The 17370-nt window shown below is 42.9% G+C and overlaps 1 protein-coding gene across 1 annotated transcript in view; it reads left to right on the top strand.

Annotated features, from left to right (window-relative positions):
- Positions 1-122: 122 nt before the first annotated feature.
- Positions 123-17370, top strand: part of LOC137788722 (potassium voltage-gated channel subfamily B member 2-like) — a 76462-nt gene continuing 59214 nt past the window's right edge. The window contains exons 1-2 of the mRNA XM_068581753.1: positions 123-739; positions 1771-2484. Of these exons, the coding sequence (XP_068437854.1) occupies positions 1900-2484 (585 nt within the window). The 5' untranslated portion in view covers positions 123-739; positions 1771-1899. The remainder of the gene's footprint in view (positions 740-1770; positions 2485-17370) is intronic.

Below are 17370 nucleotides of genomic sequence, written 5' to 3'. Positions count from 1 at the left end.
GGGATTCGGTTATGGCCGGTTTGCACGTGTATGTGCGTGTGTGTGTGTGTGTGTGTGTGTGCGCGCGTGCGTGTGTGTGTGTGTTTGGAGCAACAGCCTAATGTTATGACATCTCTTAATCAACTCTCTTTGCGTCCACACTTCACCCTGCTACCTACCAGAGTTCCAAGTCGCACATGTCGACATGTACCGCGCTGGTTTCGTTCAGCTGGGTTATGGATTATGCCGTGCCACCCAGTTGAATACAGCTTTTCTCCTCTCGGATGTTGCGCAGCCCGCGTGCACCCCTCTGCTCCTGCTCGTGTAGTGTACAGCGGGACCCTCCGCAGTTCGCTTATCCCGTTCCTTCCCGTTGCCTTTTTGCGCGCACGACGTCTCGTCTGCAGCGCCGTGATTTAGTGAGCCAGTCGAGCTTTTGGATGAAGGCAGGACTCTTTCCACAGTGTTCTGATGGCGAAACAGAGCCGCTTCTGTCCCGGTGATTATTTGTAGAGGAAGACATTCAAGCTTCTTCTTCTTCTTCTTCTTTTTTCTTTTCTTCTTTTCTTCTTTTCCTCTCTGCATTCTTCTCGACTCATTTTCAGCAGAATGTGGGACGCGCGTTCAGTGCGCGGCGTCCGCGGAGTGCTCTCTTCAGTCGCGGCCGCTTGACTACAGGGGGATCCCGGCTCCCGGTCCATCCTCTACTCCCACAGGAACAACAGGAGTTTGCATGCAAAAGGTGGTTTATCTCGGCAAGGTGAGAGAGGCTCTGTGTCTGTGACACTCGGTTTCCTAATTATTCGGACACTTTGGAAATAGTCGAAAGCTGAACTCGTGCGTTTACGTGTCGGGTTGAAGAAAAAAAAAAATCCCCCTGAAATTTAAATACGATGTAGCGTAACAGGCTGCAGTGCTTTTGGATTCATGGGACTGCAGAACAAGTCAAGACATTTAGATTATCAATGGGATGCTGCTTTACATCCCTCTCTCCCTAGATGTACTAATGTTAGCTCATTTTCATCGGACATTTGTATTTTTTTTTGTGGCTAATGTTTGGTACAAAATACTCAGTGTCAAATATAACTAAAACTGTTGCATTCAGAAGCGTGCTTATTTCAATTATGTACAAGGTTGAGCCTTACTCCTAATTAAAATGGGAACCTGGCTGCCTCAATAAATGATGGAATATTCTAATGTGGACAACTTTTTATATAATATTGATTGAAGTGTGAGGGGCATTATTTTCTTTCATTCTGTTAAATAAAAATACTACGCAGTGACTTTGTTCATGTGCAAGAGGTTATATGTGTCAGACAACGTGATTATAATGAACGAGATGAGGCAAGGGAAAATATATTTGAAAATACTGTTTTTTACTCCGGAAAAGTCACATCGCCTCCATTAAAAACAAATGAATGAATAGAGGCCTCTTTTAGTACATTTGCTTCCTGACCTACCATTGAGTCCCATCTTTTGCTGATGGGGCTGCATCCAGCAGGAGTTCATGGCCAGACTACAACACAACAGCGCTGAGTGGAGTGCAAATCAAAGCAGCCATATTGACTGTTAAAACAAAATCATTGATTCTGCCTTCTTAGAAATGTGATGAAAGGGATCAATAACACTGCACAGCTACTATTTTTAACTGACAATTTAAAGTAACCAATCACTGTCTTGGTGACTCTTCATGAAAAAGCGCTGACTTGTGTTTTTGCTTCAAATTTGCTTCACAGAAAATAAAAATAAAACATGTAGTCATCTCACAAACTCTCTGTTTTCTTTTCTCAGCCATGGAGGGACTTGCCTAAAGAGGATCCAACATAGTCAACAACTTTTTGACTTTTTTTCTTTCTATTTTCCTTTCTTTTTTTTGGCATCCTGAGACTTTTTCCCCGATAAGTCTCATTTTCCATCACCATGGCAGAGAAGCTTGGACCAGCAGGGCTCAAGCCCACCAACAACGAAACCGGTCCCTCCCTTCCCCCAGAGCCCATCGACATCATCCGCACCAAAGCCCGCTCCCGTAGGGTCCGCCTTAACGTCGGGGGTCTGAACCACGAAGTCCTTTGGCGGACCCTGGACAGGTTACCCAGAACCCGGCTCGGCAAGCTTCGAGACTGCAACACCCACGAGTCCTTGATGGAAGTCTGCGACGACTACAGCCTGAACGAAAACGAATACTTCTTTGACCGGCACCCGGGGGCCTTCACCTCCATTCTGAACTTTTACCGCACGGGCAAATTACACATGATGGAGGAGATGTGTGCCCTGTCTTTCGGCCAGGAGTTGGACTACTGGGGGATCGACGAGATCTACCTGGAATCCTGTTGCCAGGCCCGTTACCACCAGAAAAAAGAGCAGATGAACGAGGAGCTGCGGAGGGAGGCGGAGACAATGAGGGAGAGGGAGGGAGAGACGGAGTTTGACAACACCTGCTGCCCAGACAAGAGGAAGAAGCTGTGGGATCTCCTGGAGAAGCCCGGCTCCTCGGTGGCTGCCAAGGTAGGGAACCGAAACTGGAAGTGTGATCACACCGCCCCCATCTCACATTCCCTGATCACATCCAAAGCTGAACACTCTGCCTTGATCATAAAGCATTACAAGCACACTCATTAAAGGCCTACTCCAACCTGTAAGGAAATAACCACAAGTTTATCCTTTTGAATCTTAAACAGACGTGCACTGTACCCTCAGCGGGTTTCTTGTGCCATCTGTCTGCTTTCCATCTTTTTAAGTAGCAACAGTTGTTCCGGATGGATTAAATAGAGAGCGAGCTGTAGCATTTGGGCTACAATGTGTGTGGATGTAACGGATGAACACAACCAGAAGATGAAAAGTGGATGTTTGTGTGCGATGTGCAAGAATTGTAAAAATATGATTTTTTTTGTTTTGTTCTGGCGGTGATAAATTAATAGTGGAATCACTGCAGGAGCTGGATTTATACTCTATTTGCTTTGACACAATAATTGGTGGTTGCGTCAGCTTGTACCCGTGTGGCTTTCTTTGTAGGAATAAAGTAAGTCAGTGTAGATCTGTCAAGTCTCTTTTCTCGTGCCGTGCTATTACGTGTCAGTGTTCCTTACTGATTGGATGAGTCAGCGAAATTACAGTATGCTGGCAAAAGTTTGTTGCAGGTGCACCAAACTGCAGGTGAATACTGTTGATTCTGGAGCTGTTTACTAGACAATGTATGCTGTTTGATGAGGTAGCCATCAATGATTCTCCTCATGTGCCATGCATTGAGATAACTGCTGCATCAGTCTCCTGCATCAGTCTCGTGCATCAGTCTCGTGCTTCAGTCTCGTGCATCAGTCTCGTGCATCAGTCTCGTGCATCAGTCTCGTGCTTCAGTCTCGTGCTTCAGTCTCGCATTTCAGTCTCACGTTTCAGTCTCGCGTTTCAGTCTCGCGTTTCAGTCTCGTGCAGCTTTCATCCGTACATGATGAATGTTCCTCAAATCACATGACGGTGTACCAATGTCCACGCTGTTCCTCTTAACGTAATAACATCACTTTTGACTCCTCCTACTCATCCCAACCCCTCTCAGGCTCGCTCCCCAATTAGGTAGGTCACCCTTGATGAAATCCAATCACTGTAAATTTACCTTTGGTCTCCAGTATCCTAATCTCATCATCGTGGTAGTGCAGGGCCGGGTTTATATTCCATGTCAGGACCATAAGCACAGTCTCTTGTCTGTGTGTGTGTGTGTGTGTGTGTGTGTGTGTGTGTGTGTGTGTGTGTGTGTGTGTGTGTGTGATCATCGTCTCTGTGGGATATCAGGGATCTCCTGATATGTTGTATGTGTTGTGCAGTGTTGAGGCAGTTCTGAAATCCTGCTAGTAGTGCAGTATTCAGCTTTAAAAAAAAGGGGAAAAATATGGTAACACTGATAACATAATTTTCCAATCCCTTTTTTTATGGCTACTTTACATGCGTTCTCTTCCTTCCTGTGTTATTCCTGCATGACTTGTTTATCTTGCATCCACCAGTACTTTGTGATTGACAAGGATCCCTCCTCAGCATAGTAATTGTATTCAGCTGTATATCTTAAGAATCAATTATGAGGAGCCTGCCTCTATCTAATTTAAGGCAAAGTCAGGTGACATCAGTGGAGTACTTTGATACTCTATGCAATATTTAAAGTGATTCATCTCCTCAATACAGTTACAGTAATTCTCCAGAAACACTTGAGTATTGCTGACCTGTTCACTATCGTGTGGGGGAAGCCTTAAAGGGATATCCCACCCTAATTCAAATTGACATACCGCTTAGTGCTCTACGTGGAGAACTTGAACGTGACTCTAATGGCTCACCCTCGCGATCGCACGGACGTTATCTACAGCTGAAAGAACATTTGGAAATGGACTGCCGGGGGCCGTTCGACCGTCAGATGGCAGCTCCCCGAGGTCAGGGAAACCTTTTATGGGGCGCGTACTGTGCAGTGAGAACCCTTGAAAGCCCTTGACCAAGGAAATGCCATTACTGGGCTGGTACACAGCCGTGCACTTTTCTACAAAGCAACCTGAGCCCTTTGTCAAATGCAATCACAGAGTCTTCTGGCATACACACATTCTCTCTTCCTCGCTGTCTTTTTCTCTCACTCCTTTTTTCTTATCCGGCCTTAATCAGATATTAGAGCCCATTGTGCTTGTATACAGCACCTATGGCCTTCTCTGCCCTTATATAAAGGTTACGCATCAGAGGGCTGACCTTTTCAGCCGGGTCAATCAAGCTAGGATTACATTCATCGGCTATTACAGTCGCGCACACATTGGGAGTACGAGCTAGGCCGGCCCTGAGAAAGAGAGAGAGAGAGAGAGAGAGAGAGAGAGAGAGAGAGAGAGAGAGAGAGAGAGAGAGAGAAATGTAAGAGATGCAGTCATGTAAGTTACGCCTCAGGATGCTGAGCTGGATCTTTGCAAACATTTCCCAATGAATAATGAATGAAATGGTCAAAACAAAAAGGACACTGGCTAATGCAGTGGCTTCTCCGTGTTAGTGCGTGTCTCATGGTTGAGTGCCCCCAACTAAGTAAGAGGAGGAGGGAGGACTTATAAGTTTGTGTCCAGTTCTGTCAGGTGCTTGGCTTGTTACAGGTGGGCCTGTAGTGTACACGGACAGGATTCTTGCACCTGGAATATCATTAGTTAGGAAACCTTTTTGAAAAGGCAATTTAAAAAAATGCACTTTCTTAACATCCCCGTTCTGTTAGAGCATCTCCACAAGACACTAGTACAATACTGTCACGTGCTATTAAGTTATACAAGATTAGAGTGTTTAGAAAAAACATCAGAGTGATGTTGCCTTTGTTTTGGGTTTTTTTTACTGTGGGCTATAATTTATATTAATCCAGTAGAACGGTTCATCCTTGATATTGAGCCAGAAGGATTTGTGCTGACCTGACCCTCTTTTGTTTACAATGAGTCACGAGTTGTACAGCAAATACACTTAGCACAAGCTCATAAAAGGAAGCCATATCCAAATTGCTGGAGTGCTGTACAGAGTCTGAAATACAGTGACTTTTTTCAATCTAGGACCGTCATTCCTGCAAAGACAGCTCATGGTGCATATAACTTGTAGATGTAGTATCCTGCCTTTGTAATTCCACTGGAGACGTCTTTTGTCAGTGTGACGGTAAATGTAATTAGATGCATTTCTTTCGGGTCCGCACAGAGATATTTAGAAAGCCTGTAATAAATACCCGGACGCAACCGTTTGCCACACAATTACTGATTTAGTGAGTGCATCAACATTAGCATATGAGTCACGCTGTGTTCCTGGCATCTTACATTAATGTTAAGTGTTACATGGATGCCGACAGTGCTCAGTAATAATACATGTAAAGCGTAGTTTGCGACAGCAGCATCTCTTTATTTTAATTTGTGTCCACGCAAAGCTTCGAGATAAGAACACATTCCCCTGTCGAGGGCTTTCTTCCTATTAGAGTCCTTCCAGTCTGGGAAAAATACGGGCAGAGTATTCAAAACATTTTGAAGAGATCAATGTTTCTACTTGCCAGACATTTCAAGTTGGGTTTTCCGCCCCCCTCCCTCTCCTCCATCAGCCATGTCCAGCCCCCTGTGTGCTCCTAATGTGGATGTGCTCCATTATGCTCCTCTTTATCTAATAATCCAGCCAAGCCAGTGGGAATGCTGAGCAATGGGCCTGTATGGGTGCAGACTTGAGCTCTTTGGTCCTCCCACGCTTTGAGGACTAAAGAGACACTGTTTATAATGATGACATAATAGTGTAATACGGTACTGTAACAGACACCTCAAATAACAATATTTTGACATTCACGTCTTAATGCACAATACACCATTTTGTTTTGTTTATTAATTAGTTGAATCAGTTGGAGCAAATTCAGTGAGCACATTGTACCTCCACAGCTGGCTGTTGTTTCAGATCTCTGCAGACAGCCTCCAACTCTCCATCTGTCCGTTTCCTTCCAGGCTTTTATAGCGCTGAGGCAAGTATTTGGCCTTCTGCGTGTGTATTGATGTAGTTTCTGATAGTGGGAGAGTCAAAAATGAAGGGAGGCGGGGATAGGAAAAGAGAGGGAGAGGCCTTTAGTCAGCGTTAAGTCAAATGCTCTGTGCAGTGTGCGCCCTTTGGTCAAGTTGAAGCAGCAGGTCTGCAACCTTGTGTTTCATTATCAGCCTTTCATCGCTGCATGGATTGTGGGTAGTCTGCAGAGGTAAAGCTAAAGCTAAATCGATACACATTGGTATTTTATAGTAAAAGAAATTTGTAGGTTATTACTTTTGCATATTTTATGAAGGTGATGTGCAAGAAGCAGAGTGGCCGATAAAAACTCCACCCTATAGGAGGTATTATGTAACTGAATGGTCGTATTTGGCTTTGGGCAAGTTATTAGGATGCATTAAAAGAGGGTTGAAGTGTCATTAAGGTATAAGCACTCCATCTTCCCTCCTGTAGTCTCCTAGTTACATAAGTCTTCCTCTGGGCCTCTAATCAGTACAGCCGAGCATTTAGGCACCAGCACCTAAATCCTCTTTACCCTGCAATCATAATCAGATAAGATAACCTCCTAGATTATTGGTGGCAAGCGTTCTTATAGCCCCTGCATGGGCAGAGGCAGCAACATGCATCATCTGGATCTAACAGGACACACTTTAACCCACTACACCTGTTCAACATTGTGTCTCTCTTCATCACCTGCAACATAAGGCTGGTCTTCAGTGGAAATCAGTTCTGTATTGGTTCAGATCAGAAATGGTTATTATATAATATTAGGGTTGAAATGACAGTACCTTCAAAATGCACTCCGGTGTCAGTTTCATAACTTGTATGCTCTTGCTGTTTCATTTGTTTGAACTTTAATAACATTTGTAATAGTGCCTTCTATTGTTTTCATGAAAAGGGTCTGATTTGTTGTGTATACTCACTAGTTTCTTCTGCTATTTACTCACTCTAAACACAACTTTCCTCATATGGACAACAGTGGTGTAAGCAGTGGGTAGAGCACTTTCCACTCAGTTGGTGCTGTTTGAATATATGGTTATGTTACTAAGCAGCGAATATCAACTTCCATAACAATAGCACTGCACGCTTACTGGGATTATGATATCTGTTGGCTTTGAACCACTAAGATCATTTTCAGATCTATGGACTGATGTCTTATAGCTCAGTTTTACACTTACGCAGCGGGTGCATTTGATTCCTTACCGCGTTGATAGACCACTATATATACAAAATGTGCCAAATAATACACAAGGGGAACATTAAACCAGCAGTTCATATCATAAAAGCATTTCTTAATTCAAATGCTCTGAAAATGCCTGCGTCGGATTCTCTCACACTGTTTCGAGGCCGACTTGATCTCTTGTGGGTTTTCCAGCAGAGGTATCCCAAGGTCATGTTTAAAATGAAGAGGAGGTTAGAACACTGCAACCCTTTATTGATCTGACTAAAGCATTGTAACTGTGAGTTTCCTCCACAGAGTTGAAAGGGAACATTTGAAGCGAGGCAAAGGAAGTTGCTGAAGATGAACTAGATAGAGCTATCGATGCTGCTGACCCTTGCAATCGATCTGTTGAAGCCATGCCTTTGTACATTTTTAATAATTCCACACATGGCCATTGATTAATGTGTGCAGTAATTGCAAATCACACATCCATCTCCTTCTTTTCCTTTGCTTTGCTTTGCACAAATTACCCGCTGCTGCCTTTTTCCATCCATTCTCATGTTTACCAGTGGGAACTCGCATGCAAAGGAATTACAATTCTGGATGCAGTTTAGCGGCAATGGTGTCCCTACAGAGCCCACTGGCCTTTTTTTCAGGCTTTTTGCACTTGACCATGAATGCGGTGATTCATGAATAAAGACATCATTAAGTAAAATTCATGAGCCACGACGAATATACACTACAGTATACTTAGAGAATAGAGAAGGGAGAGAACAACAGGCACAACTGGATTCAGTGGAATTTAAATGGAACAAGAAAAACTCACTTCAGCACAAGTCTAATACAAACAACACGGCCAATACAAGCCGAGGCTAATGAGTGGCCAGATGGTGTGAGAAGCCTGATGGCTGAAAACTCATTAGTAAGTCTACTGTCATCCCAATACATTTACATAGCGTGCAAAACTGTTATGACGAGGTCTGCAACTAAGGATTATTTAATCTGTCAAGTGATCATTCATAAGATGTTCATTTTCCAAGGTGAGATCTTAAAATAGCTTCTTTTGTCTGACCAACAGTCCAAAGATTATTTTGTATGATAGAAAAGATTTAAAAAAGCAGCGAGTTCTCATTACTCAAAAGCCGAAACTAGTGGATGTTTGGCATTTGGTCGTGATACATGATTAATAAATTAAGATTCCTGTCACTGAACTAATAGATATCACAACTAACTAACCATTTGGTGCTTAGAAAGTGGCGTACAATACAAATTGTTTTTATTGAAAACAATGCGAGGGCTGTCAGAGTGAACCAAAAAGTGTAAGTGTTTGCCAAAAAAACAAAAGATGCAAAGTAAAAAGAATCTGAAAGCTCTGAAGAGCTTCGGGGAACTGCAGATTCAGGAGTAAACTCTGTGGGTTCATCCCCATCACTAATGTTTCAAAATGTAGTAAAATATGAATTGCCACTCCTTTGAGTAGGCACTAATTATTACTCTATCTATTTCTTGTCGCACACAATGAGTTGTACAGATCATGCCTGTTCAGACAAAAAAAAAAAAAAGTCCAGGAAATGTAAATTGACATAAATCCACAGATTTGTGCACCGTCAAAGCGAGACATAAATCCCACTGAAGGCTGGGCGTCGCCGTGGACCAGCAGCGAGCAGCGCTGGCTGGCACTGCCAGCTTGAGTGACACACTGGGTAAGAGGCTAATGTGTTCCTCCCTCTATTTGCCTTCCTCCTCTCCCTCCCTGTCCCCCTGCTCATTACCTCCACAGCTGCCACGTGAGGTTTGCTCTTTTTTGTGTGGTTTTCTTCGTCCCAGAAGGCATCAGAAATCGGGGGAAATGTAAAGACTAGGATGGTAACGGGAAAAGAGTCATCATGCGAAACACTTTGAGCATCAGGTCTCTATTACGTGCTTCAGTGAACCTCCTTTGCACACAAACACACACTATGTGCTCTCAACATGTCTTCCACAAGTCTGCACAGACATATGATACCGTGCACATTATGCCCTTCGTGAGTACAGCAAAAGAACGGACTTGCCCGTATGCAGACACACACATCACATACACACACACTCTCTTTATCTAAGAGCCTTCAAATACTGCTGAGCCAGCTATCTGTGGGTGCCACAGCACAGTGAGTGCCACACTGTCTTCCCCCTCACTCTCCCCATGCCGTCTCTTTTTCAATATCCGTCACCTCCTTTTCCCTCTACCACCACGGCTGCCTTCATCGCCTCTTTTTACATTCACTTTTTTTACATTTTTTTTTATCACCATCGCCCCACAGTCCTCAATTTCCTCATAACTGCGACCTCCTGCACCCCTTCATCTCTCTGCTGTTTTTCCTCGCGGGGGTGAAGGCTGAATTGTGAACCTGCCCGCCGTTCCATCATGGAAGCAGTGATATGAGACTGCGTTGGTATTCATTGTGGTGTTTTTACATTTGGCTCTTTATCAATCATGTTTATGATTCAGTGCCAGTGGTCGGGGAGAAGTACTTTCTCAGGCGGTCTCCGCTTCTTGCAGAGGTGCTCCTCGGCTTCTAGATATAAAAGCTGCGCAGCTTTACATGCGATGAATAATCAAACAATACAAAAATGTTGAAAGAAACGACTAAGTTATGCATATTGCGAGTCCTCCCTAACAAAAGGGATATCCTTTGGAGTCCTGGCACTCTCCTCTGACCAATAAAAACCCTCTAAGGAGCTCTTAAAATGAGAAAAAAAAATTATGTGTAATCAACTTCATTCTACTTGTTTCCTCAGAAATGCTGTGTTTGCTTAGTTTCCATGGTGACCGTGGTGGGCCTGCCATGGTGACTTATCGACACCCGAGGAGCAATTCATCTCCACACAGGCTGTGTGAGAGGCAGAGCAGCTGGTACCTCAGCCCCCACAACCAACCCCGTATGCAAATGTTAGGGAAACACTTATCAGCACAGCTCAGGTCTCACTAAACTTGCCCTCCGATTGTATGCTTTGTCACAAGGGTGAGTTTCTTTTTTTTCTTCTTTTCGATGAAGTATCTTTGGTACTTCTCTGGTGGTGTAATTTCTACTGAATACTGAGAGTGAAATGACCTGCGTTTGTGTGGCGGATATGAGTTCACACACAGTCACATTCAGCGCAGGAGCTGCAGTGATATGATGAGCATACCTATTAATTACCTTTTTTTAATTGCTATGTGACGGAAAAGTCTGTTCTCCAAGTGCAAGTTGGGTTCGTGTTCATGTGAAGGGAAGAAAGAAAGTGAAAGAAGAAGAAGAAGAAAAAGAATTAGAAGAAGAAGAAGAAGAAGAAGAAGAAGAAGAAGAAGAAGAAGAAGAAGAAGAAGAAGAGGCCGATCACAGAGTCTCTTGAGCATCAGCAGCAGAACAGGGAATTGGTTTTGTCGCGTACATTAATTAAAAAACCCTACGACAGAGGCTCTGAGGACGTACAAGAGAAAAGAAACTGATAGACTGACGGATTAGTTAGAGGTTCACAAGGGTTAAAGCCACTTGTTAGCTATTGCTCATGGACACTGAGGGACAAAGCAGAAGCTCTTCTCTCCTATTTCTGCTCCTCTGCTGGACCGCCTCTGTTCTTATACCTTGTCTTCCCATCTTTCTCGCTTTGCTTTTCTCTTGTGTCATCATGCTGTTGGCGTTACTGTGGGCCGGGCTGCCAGCTGTTTGCTGTCTCCCCGCACTCCAGGAAGTGACAGAAGAAATGATGATATTTCCTGCTTTTTGATGTGTGTTCGAGCCTCCCGCGTCTTCTGCTGAGCCACAGGAGTTATCTAGTGCTGACCACAGTAACTCTGCCTGGCTTCAAATGCGTCAACCCTCCTTAAATTCAGTTCCCCTATAGCTCACATTCATAATGCAAGAGGTTAATCTTAAATAGTGCATTCTCATATTCAGTCATTAAAGTTTAAGCACAACATTTAACATTTTCTGCCCGTGGTGCAAGATATTTCTCCTGAATTTCTTGAGAAGTCAATCCACCCCTTTGGTTCAGCTTAATATATATATATATTTCAACAATTACAGATATCCATGATGTCTGGGGAATTAACGATAATTTCTTTATTGTTTTGTCTGTAGCGCCATCAGCAGGTCAACATTTTAAGTTGTCCAAATGCCTTTCAAAGGGAATGACATTCCCATCAGCCGCAGCTGGACATTGTCTTTAACACTATTTAGTAAATGTTCACATGCTGACATAGAAAAAAAAGATGATGGACATGGGGAAACGTTGCTTAACTTCAGCACATTAGCATTTCTTTTTTTGCGAGCATGTTAGCATGCCGACGTTAGCGTTTGGTACTACTTCACAACTTACTTCACTCGTCTTCAATTCTGATTAGAAACATCCTAAATATATCATGTTCGATTACACAATATTGTTTAGGATTTAATAAAAGTTTGAATAAATCCCTATAGTGCAGTTCCTCTATCTATGTACCTTCAGCATACCCCCCCCTCTTAGCTGTAGTGTGCGATATTTCAGCTAAAAAATTAACAAAACCGTATATGTTCTATTTATTTCATTCATTTTTTGCCATTCAGTTTTTTTACCAAAGCCATTCATAAAACCAGTAAATCAGTGAAACACATCACTAAATGTGCACTCAACTGGAGCTGTCCATCTATGTGTCTAGTGAAACGAGGTGACAAGCGGCATTGATACCTTCGGCTCCCTAGTGTGATCTTAATCAGCTTACTGCCTTTGGAGGAAATGACACGGCTGGCCTGAGGGCACACAGGGATGAAGACACACATTCAGAGCACGTGCTCCGTGTCAATGTCAGGATGCTACGCTATGGGCCAAAAGATCAGCGACTGACACCAGAAAGGTCATTTTGCCATCTGCTTTTCTCTGGTGTGCTGTATGTACAGATGTGGGTCTGGTCCCCTGTCAGTCGTCAGACATGTATGTGTCCACAAAGTCTGTTAAAGACTCACAGCAACTCACAGCAACTCACAGCAACGACGTTGTTTGAGTTTTTATCAGGCACTGGCAGCTAAAGAAAGATCTGTCCTCCATTATTGTGGGACCAGGGAAGATTTTGGTCTGTTGGGTGTTGACATTTGGTTGAAGCCTTGCCAATCGATAGGATAACTCTTAGGTATTGACCGCTGTGTTGAAAGGCCCGACTGTTTGGTTGTATTCCTGAGTACAAGGCTGTGTAGTATGCACAGTGCAAGTGTCAACCAAGAAACACCATCGGCCTAGCTCACTGTGGTTGTCCCGATGCTTTTACCGTGTTGCTGATATTTGCTGTTTCACTCCCTCGGCTCCAGCTGATGTTGTGTATTTATGTCTGGATCTTCTTCTTTTTTTTCTGAAGTTTGTGCTACTTTTACAGCAGCTCAGCTCTTTTCTTCAGTGATTCACCTTCAGTGACTCACTGGTAAGTTTATTCTCTTTATACCCTTCATTGATTATGCACATCTCTGGTGTGAAATATGCTTGTGTATCTCTTCTCTGCCTTCATCTTACTTCGGTGTCCTTCTATCATTCCCATATTGCTTGTTTCCTCTCAAGTCTCCTATCTTTCCAGACATTATTTTATATAAAACAAATAAACATTCATGGGAGTTCTCCCACCCATATATATTTAATTTACAATCAATGGCGGGATATGAATCAGCCACTGTGCACCCAGACTTACCGGGGAGGCCACTGCTTCTGGAGTTGACCCAACTAAAGATTTTTAAAGTATACTTGTTTTGCAATAAATCCCCCTTAAGTAGCGTGACAGTATCTAAAGGCCACCTAGCACTCTTAAGCATCCCTAGTTTTCACCTCCTGTTCCAAGGTATTGAATTAGGTGCCTGAATGTGAATAACAACACTAATGTTGATGGATGACTGTTGATACAAGGCAAAGTAGCAGCGGCCTTTGTCACGTTTCCAGTGTTGCTCTTCTCGCCTTTTTGAGTGGTTACTTTCACCCACTCTGCAGTTCGTATTCTTGCTCTATTTGGATCACACTAATACTGCTATATAACTGCATTAATGTTGCCATAAAAGTCATGTTATGCCACAGATAGAAATCATTAAGCTTAGCATTATAAAGTCTTAACATTTAAAGGCAGATGTAAAGGAAAGCTCTCTTCTAAAAATACCACCAAGTCTCACTACTTCACAACACACTGAGCGAGAGTAAGCAGCAGTGTGTGCGATCATGCAGAAAATAAAACCTGAAAATCTAGATTTTAATCTTCACTGGTTCGTCTCTAGGAGATTAGGAGGTCTCATTGAGACATATATATGCATTGTGAATGGGTAAAAGCTAATGCGGATTATAATGTGAAGTATTAAATCGGGTAAGGCAGTGAATCATCCACCCGTGGATGCATGATTCATCTCCTCTGGTATTACTTCAATATGTATTTATTCCTTTTCTTCACATGTCACAGCTGACAAAACCTTGGCCTTTAATTTGAGTTAAGATGTGGAATTTTATCAAATGACGCACTTCCAGGGTGACCTTTTGGCTACGTGTGCCTTACTATGTCTCCGAGGGCATATTAATTGAATTTTAAAGTAGTCTCAAGCATACAAGAGTACATACACCACGTATGACACCCCCGGCTAAGACATATTCAGATGATGACAAATGAAATACAAACAAGATAACATGTGTCAGTTTCATTTCCACTCCTCAGGCGGCAATTTTGACAACTTGATCTTTTTCTCTCTCAGTCAGTTGAAGTACAGAGTTGTATTTATCAAAAGATTCATTTTTATCTGTATTTTTCTTGACATAACAATTTATTTTACATTCAAAGTGTTTTTGTATTTGTATCCTGCCTTACTTGAGATTCACTCCCTGCTCTCATATCTGTGAATTTACCACCAGATTTACAGTTTTTTTTTCAGCGGATGGATCTCCTCAGAGTTGGTGGAATGTGCCAGGAGGAACAGCGCACACTTTGGCAGCGGAAAGTTCTGACAGAGGAATGCTGTTTACGTTTAATAGTTTGAAAGTTTAATAAATATTCATTTCAAAATGTTTTCCATTTTCGTTGTGTATAAAAGGTTTAATCATGACGGTGTAATTTGTCTTGCTGAACACAAGAAAAATCCACAAATTACTCTTTTCCTAATTGAAAGACCAAGTCTGTCTTCTTGCTAGGATTAACTCTGGTGCGAGGTATAAATACAGCCTACTGTCTGTCTGACTGACAGGCAGACACACCCCCAACCTGATGTGCTGCTACCATAATCCCCTCTGACGACACTGAGGTCAGACAGCTCAGTAACGTAGTGTCAGCTGCCACGTCCCGTCTGCTTCTCAACGCAACAATCACACGCTTATGACGATGGTGAATCAATTAGCGTTGCTGGCATATATCAGTTTAAGCTAAACAGGGCCAAAGGCGGGCTCATTAAAACGGTTGTCTGTTTAGCCTGTTGGTTAGAAGGGCCAAGGAAAGGCTTAGCGTTGTTGAGGGACGCTGTGTATTGCCCGGAGTTCTTGGCTTAATCTGGAGCAATTGGCTTTTCTGTCTCCAGGCTGAACAAAAATCAGAGCACAGGCAGGAACAGGTGGAGGTGAACATGTAGAGAAAAAAATGGATGCTGCTTTAACTTTAAGCTGCTTCGTCCACTATCTTTTTTTATTAACAATGGATCAGATGATAATTGTAATAATAATCGTAATGTCACGTGAAAGACGTCACTTGTAGTGACAAATCCACAGACAATTATCGCCCAATTTTGTATCTTCCCTCAACTGTACTGCCCATTTTAGCATCTTTTAGCTCATTGATGACATGGTCAACAAATTACAGTAATCCTCTGTATTTGAGTTGCCTGAACTCTGCCATACATTTAGTATGCTTACCTCGATTGCAACAATCTATTGCAATATATTGTTTTTGGATTTTGCAGAATTGTCCAAAATGTTCTCTGGCGTGATGATTGATAAGACAAAAAAAATACACACATGTATTTGAGGATGGGAGCATCCACGCATCTTCATTTGTATTTGATAACGTGTGTGTGTGTGTGTGTGTGTGTGTGTGTGTGTGTGTGTGTGTGTGTGTGTGTGTGTGTGTGTGTTGTGCCCACAATTCTGCCTGTTTTCAAGTGTGTAGCCTGCAGAGACAGGTGGTGTATAAGAGTCCTCCTATCGGTTCCCACAGGGTCCTGTACTGAATGATGCAGTGTACACACAGGCAGAGAACATTAGTGTGCGCTGCATGCATGTGGGTATAGTGCATGTATATACACGTGCGTATGATTCTGTAGGACTGCAAATGCGGCACACTGTCGCCAGCCATGTAGAACATTGCATGGACAGCATCATGCAAAGCACTTGCAATTCAATGGCTCAGCAAGTGTGGGGCACCATTTACAAGAATACATTAAAAACCATCTCAATAGCAAATGTCAAACGAATTTAGTTCGTTGTCCTTTTGATTAAACATGAGCTCTGGTTGAGCCGACGTTTTGCTGAGACAGTTTTTTTTTTTTCTACGTGCTCTTGAATTGTATGATAATGAAATCTTCAATCTCATCAGCCACAGATATCAGTCCTCCTGCTCTGACAAAGCACTCCTTGGTATTTGGTGGCACCGGCGAGGTGCTGTTATAAAGGAAGGAGTAAAGGGAGATGCATTTTGATATGAAATATTGATAGGCAGGACATCTACTTGAATTGCAACAAAGTGCTCGCAGACATTAACAAGGAGCTTTGGCTAAAGAAAAGGAAAAGAAAGATAGAGCAAGAACAGGGAAATACCACAAGCAGAGAGAGAGAGAGAGAGAGAGAGAGAGAGAGAGAGAGAGAGAGAGAGAGAGGTGAGCAACAGTGTATCAGAGTAACAGACTGCAGCAGTTGGAGGGATAAAAGCCTATTATAAAGGAGAGCCACAGACACAGCTTCACAGGGATGGTGCTTTGGTTAAGGTTGTGACTCTGTGACCACAACAGAGAGGTAGATCCTATCCACAAGATTTTACAGATAGCTTCAGGCCTTGTCTCCTCTCCTGCTTGCAACTGCAGCCAGACTCCCTCACATTGTTTGTTGCTAGGCCACATACTGCGAAGACGGAATATGGGGAAAAAAACACACGACTGAGGTACAAAAAATCGATAGCCCATAAATAATTTCCTAACTCTTATTTATTTGATGCTTGGTTTGATCCAAAAGTCCCATCAATATTGCTGTCAAATGAAATAATGTTGTGTTTGACGACGTTAGCTGGCGACTGCCCCTCTCTCTTACTTGGTCACTTCAAATTGAGATAAATGTTTAATGATCATGTGTGTTCCTTCCTGGGCCTTGGAGTGCACCAGTCTATGCAAGGTGCATTTTTCACCCTTGATTTGTACAGTAGCACAACAGAAACCTTGTGCATTTCCATAACCGCGAGTGAATGTACAGTAACCTCCCATTGTACGTCTCTCTCCTCCCTCATGTGAACTCTGTTTCACCTGACCAGTCCTGGTGGTGTCTCTTGTTTTAGAGTTCAGAGTTTAGGTTATAGCTCATATCTGTGTTTATGTATATGCTAGACATGTGTGCAGTGAACCGATTAGGCCCAACGTATGACAGGGCATAATATACAGTAGTACAAACAAAGCCAAGTCAAGATGTTGGATTAAATTTGGAACTGGGACACTGAGCTGTCTTTACACCAGGGAATACGATCTGTAATGTGGGGCAGTGATTCACTGTACCTGCACCCATAATTTATTGATGCCATAAAACACCAGACCATCAATTCT

This window comes from Clinocottus analis, unplaced genomic scaffold, assembly GCF_023055335.1.
Source record: "Clinocottus analis isolate CAN_PGR_092001 unplaced genomic scaffold, fCliAna1.0.p SCAF_18, whole genome shotgun sequence".
NCBI classification, from domain to species: domain Eukaryota; kingdom Metazoa; phylum Chordata; class Actinopteri; order Perciformes; family Cottidae; genus Clinocottus; species Clinocottus analis.
Note: the sequence above shows the minus strand (reverse complement) of the source record. Positions and strands in the feature narration are given on the sequence as shown.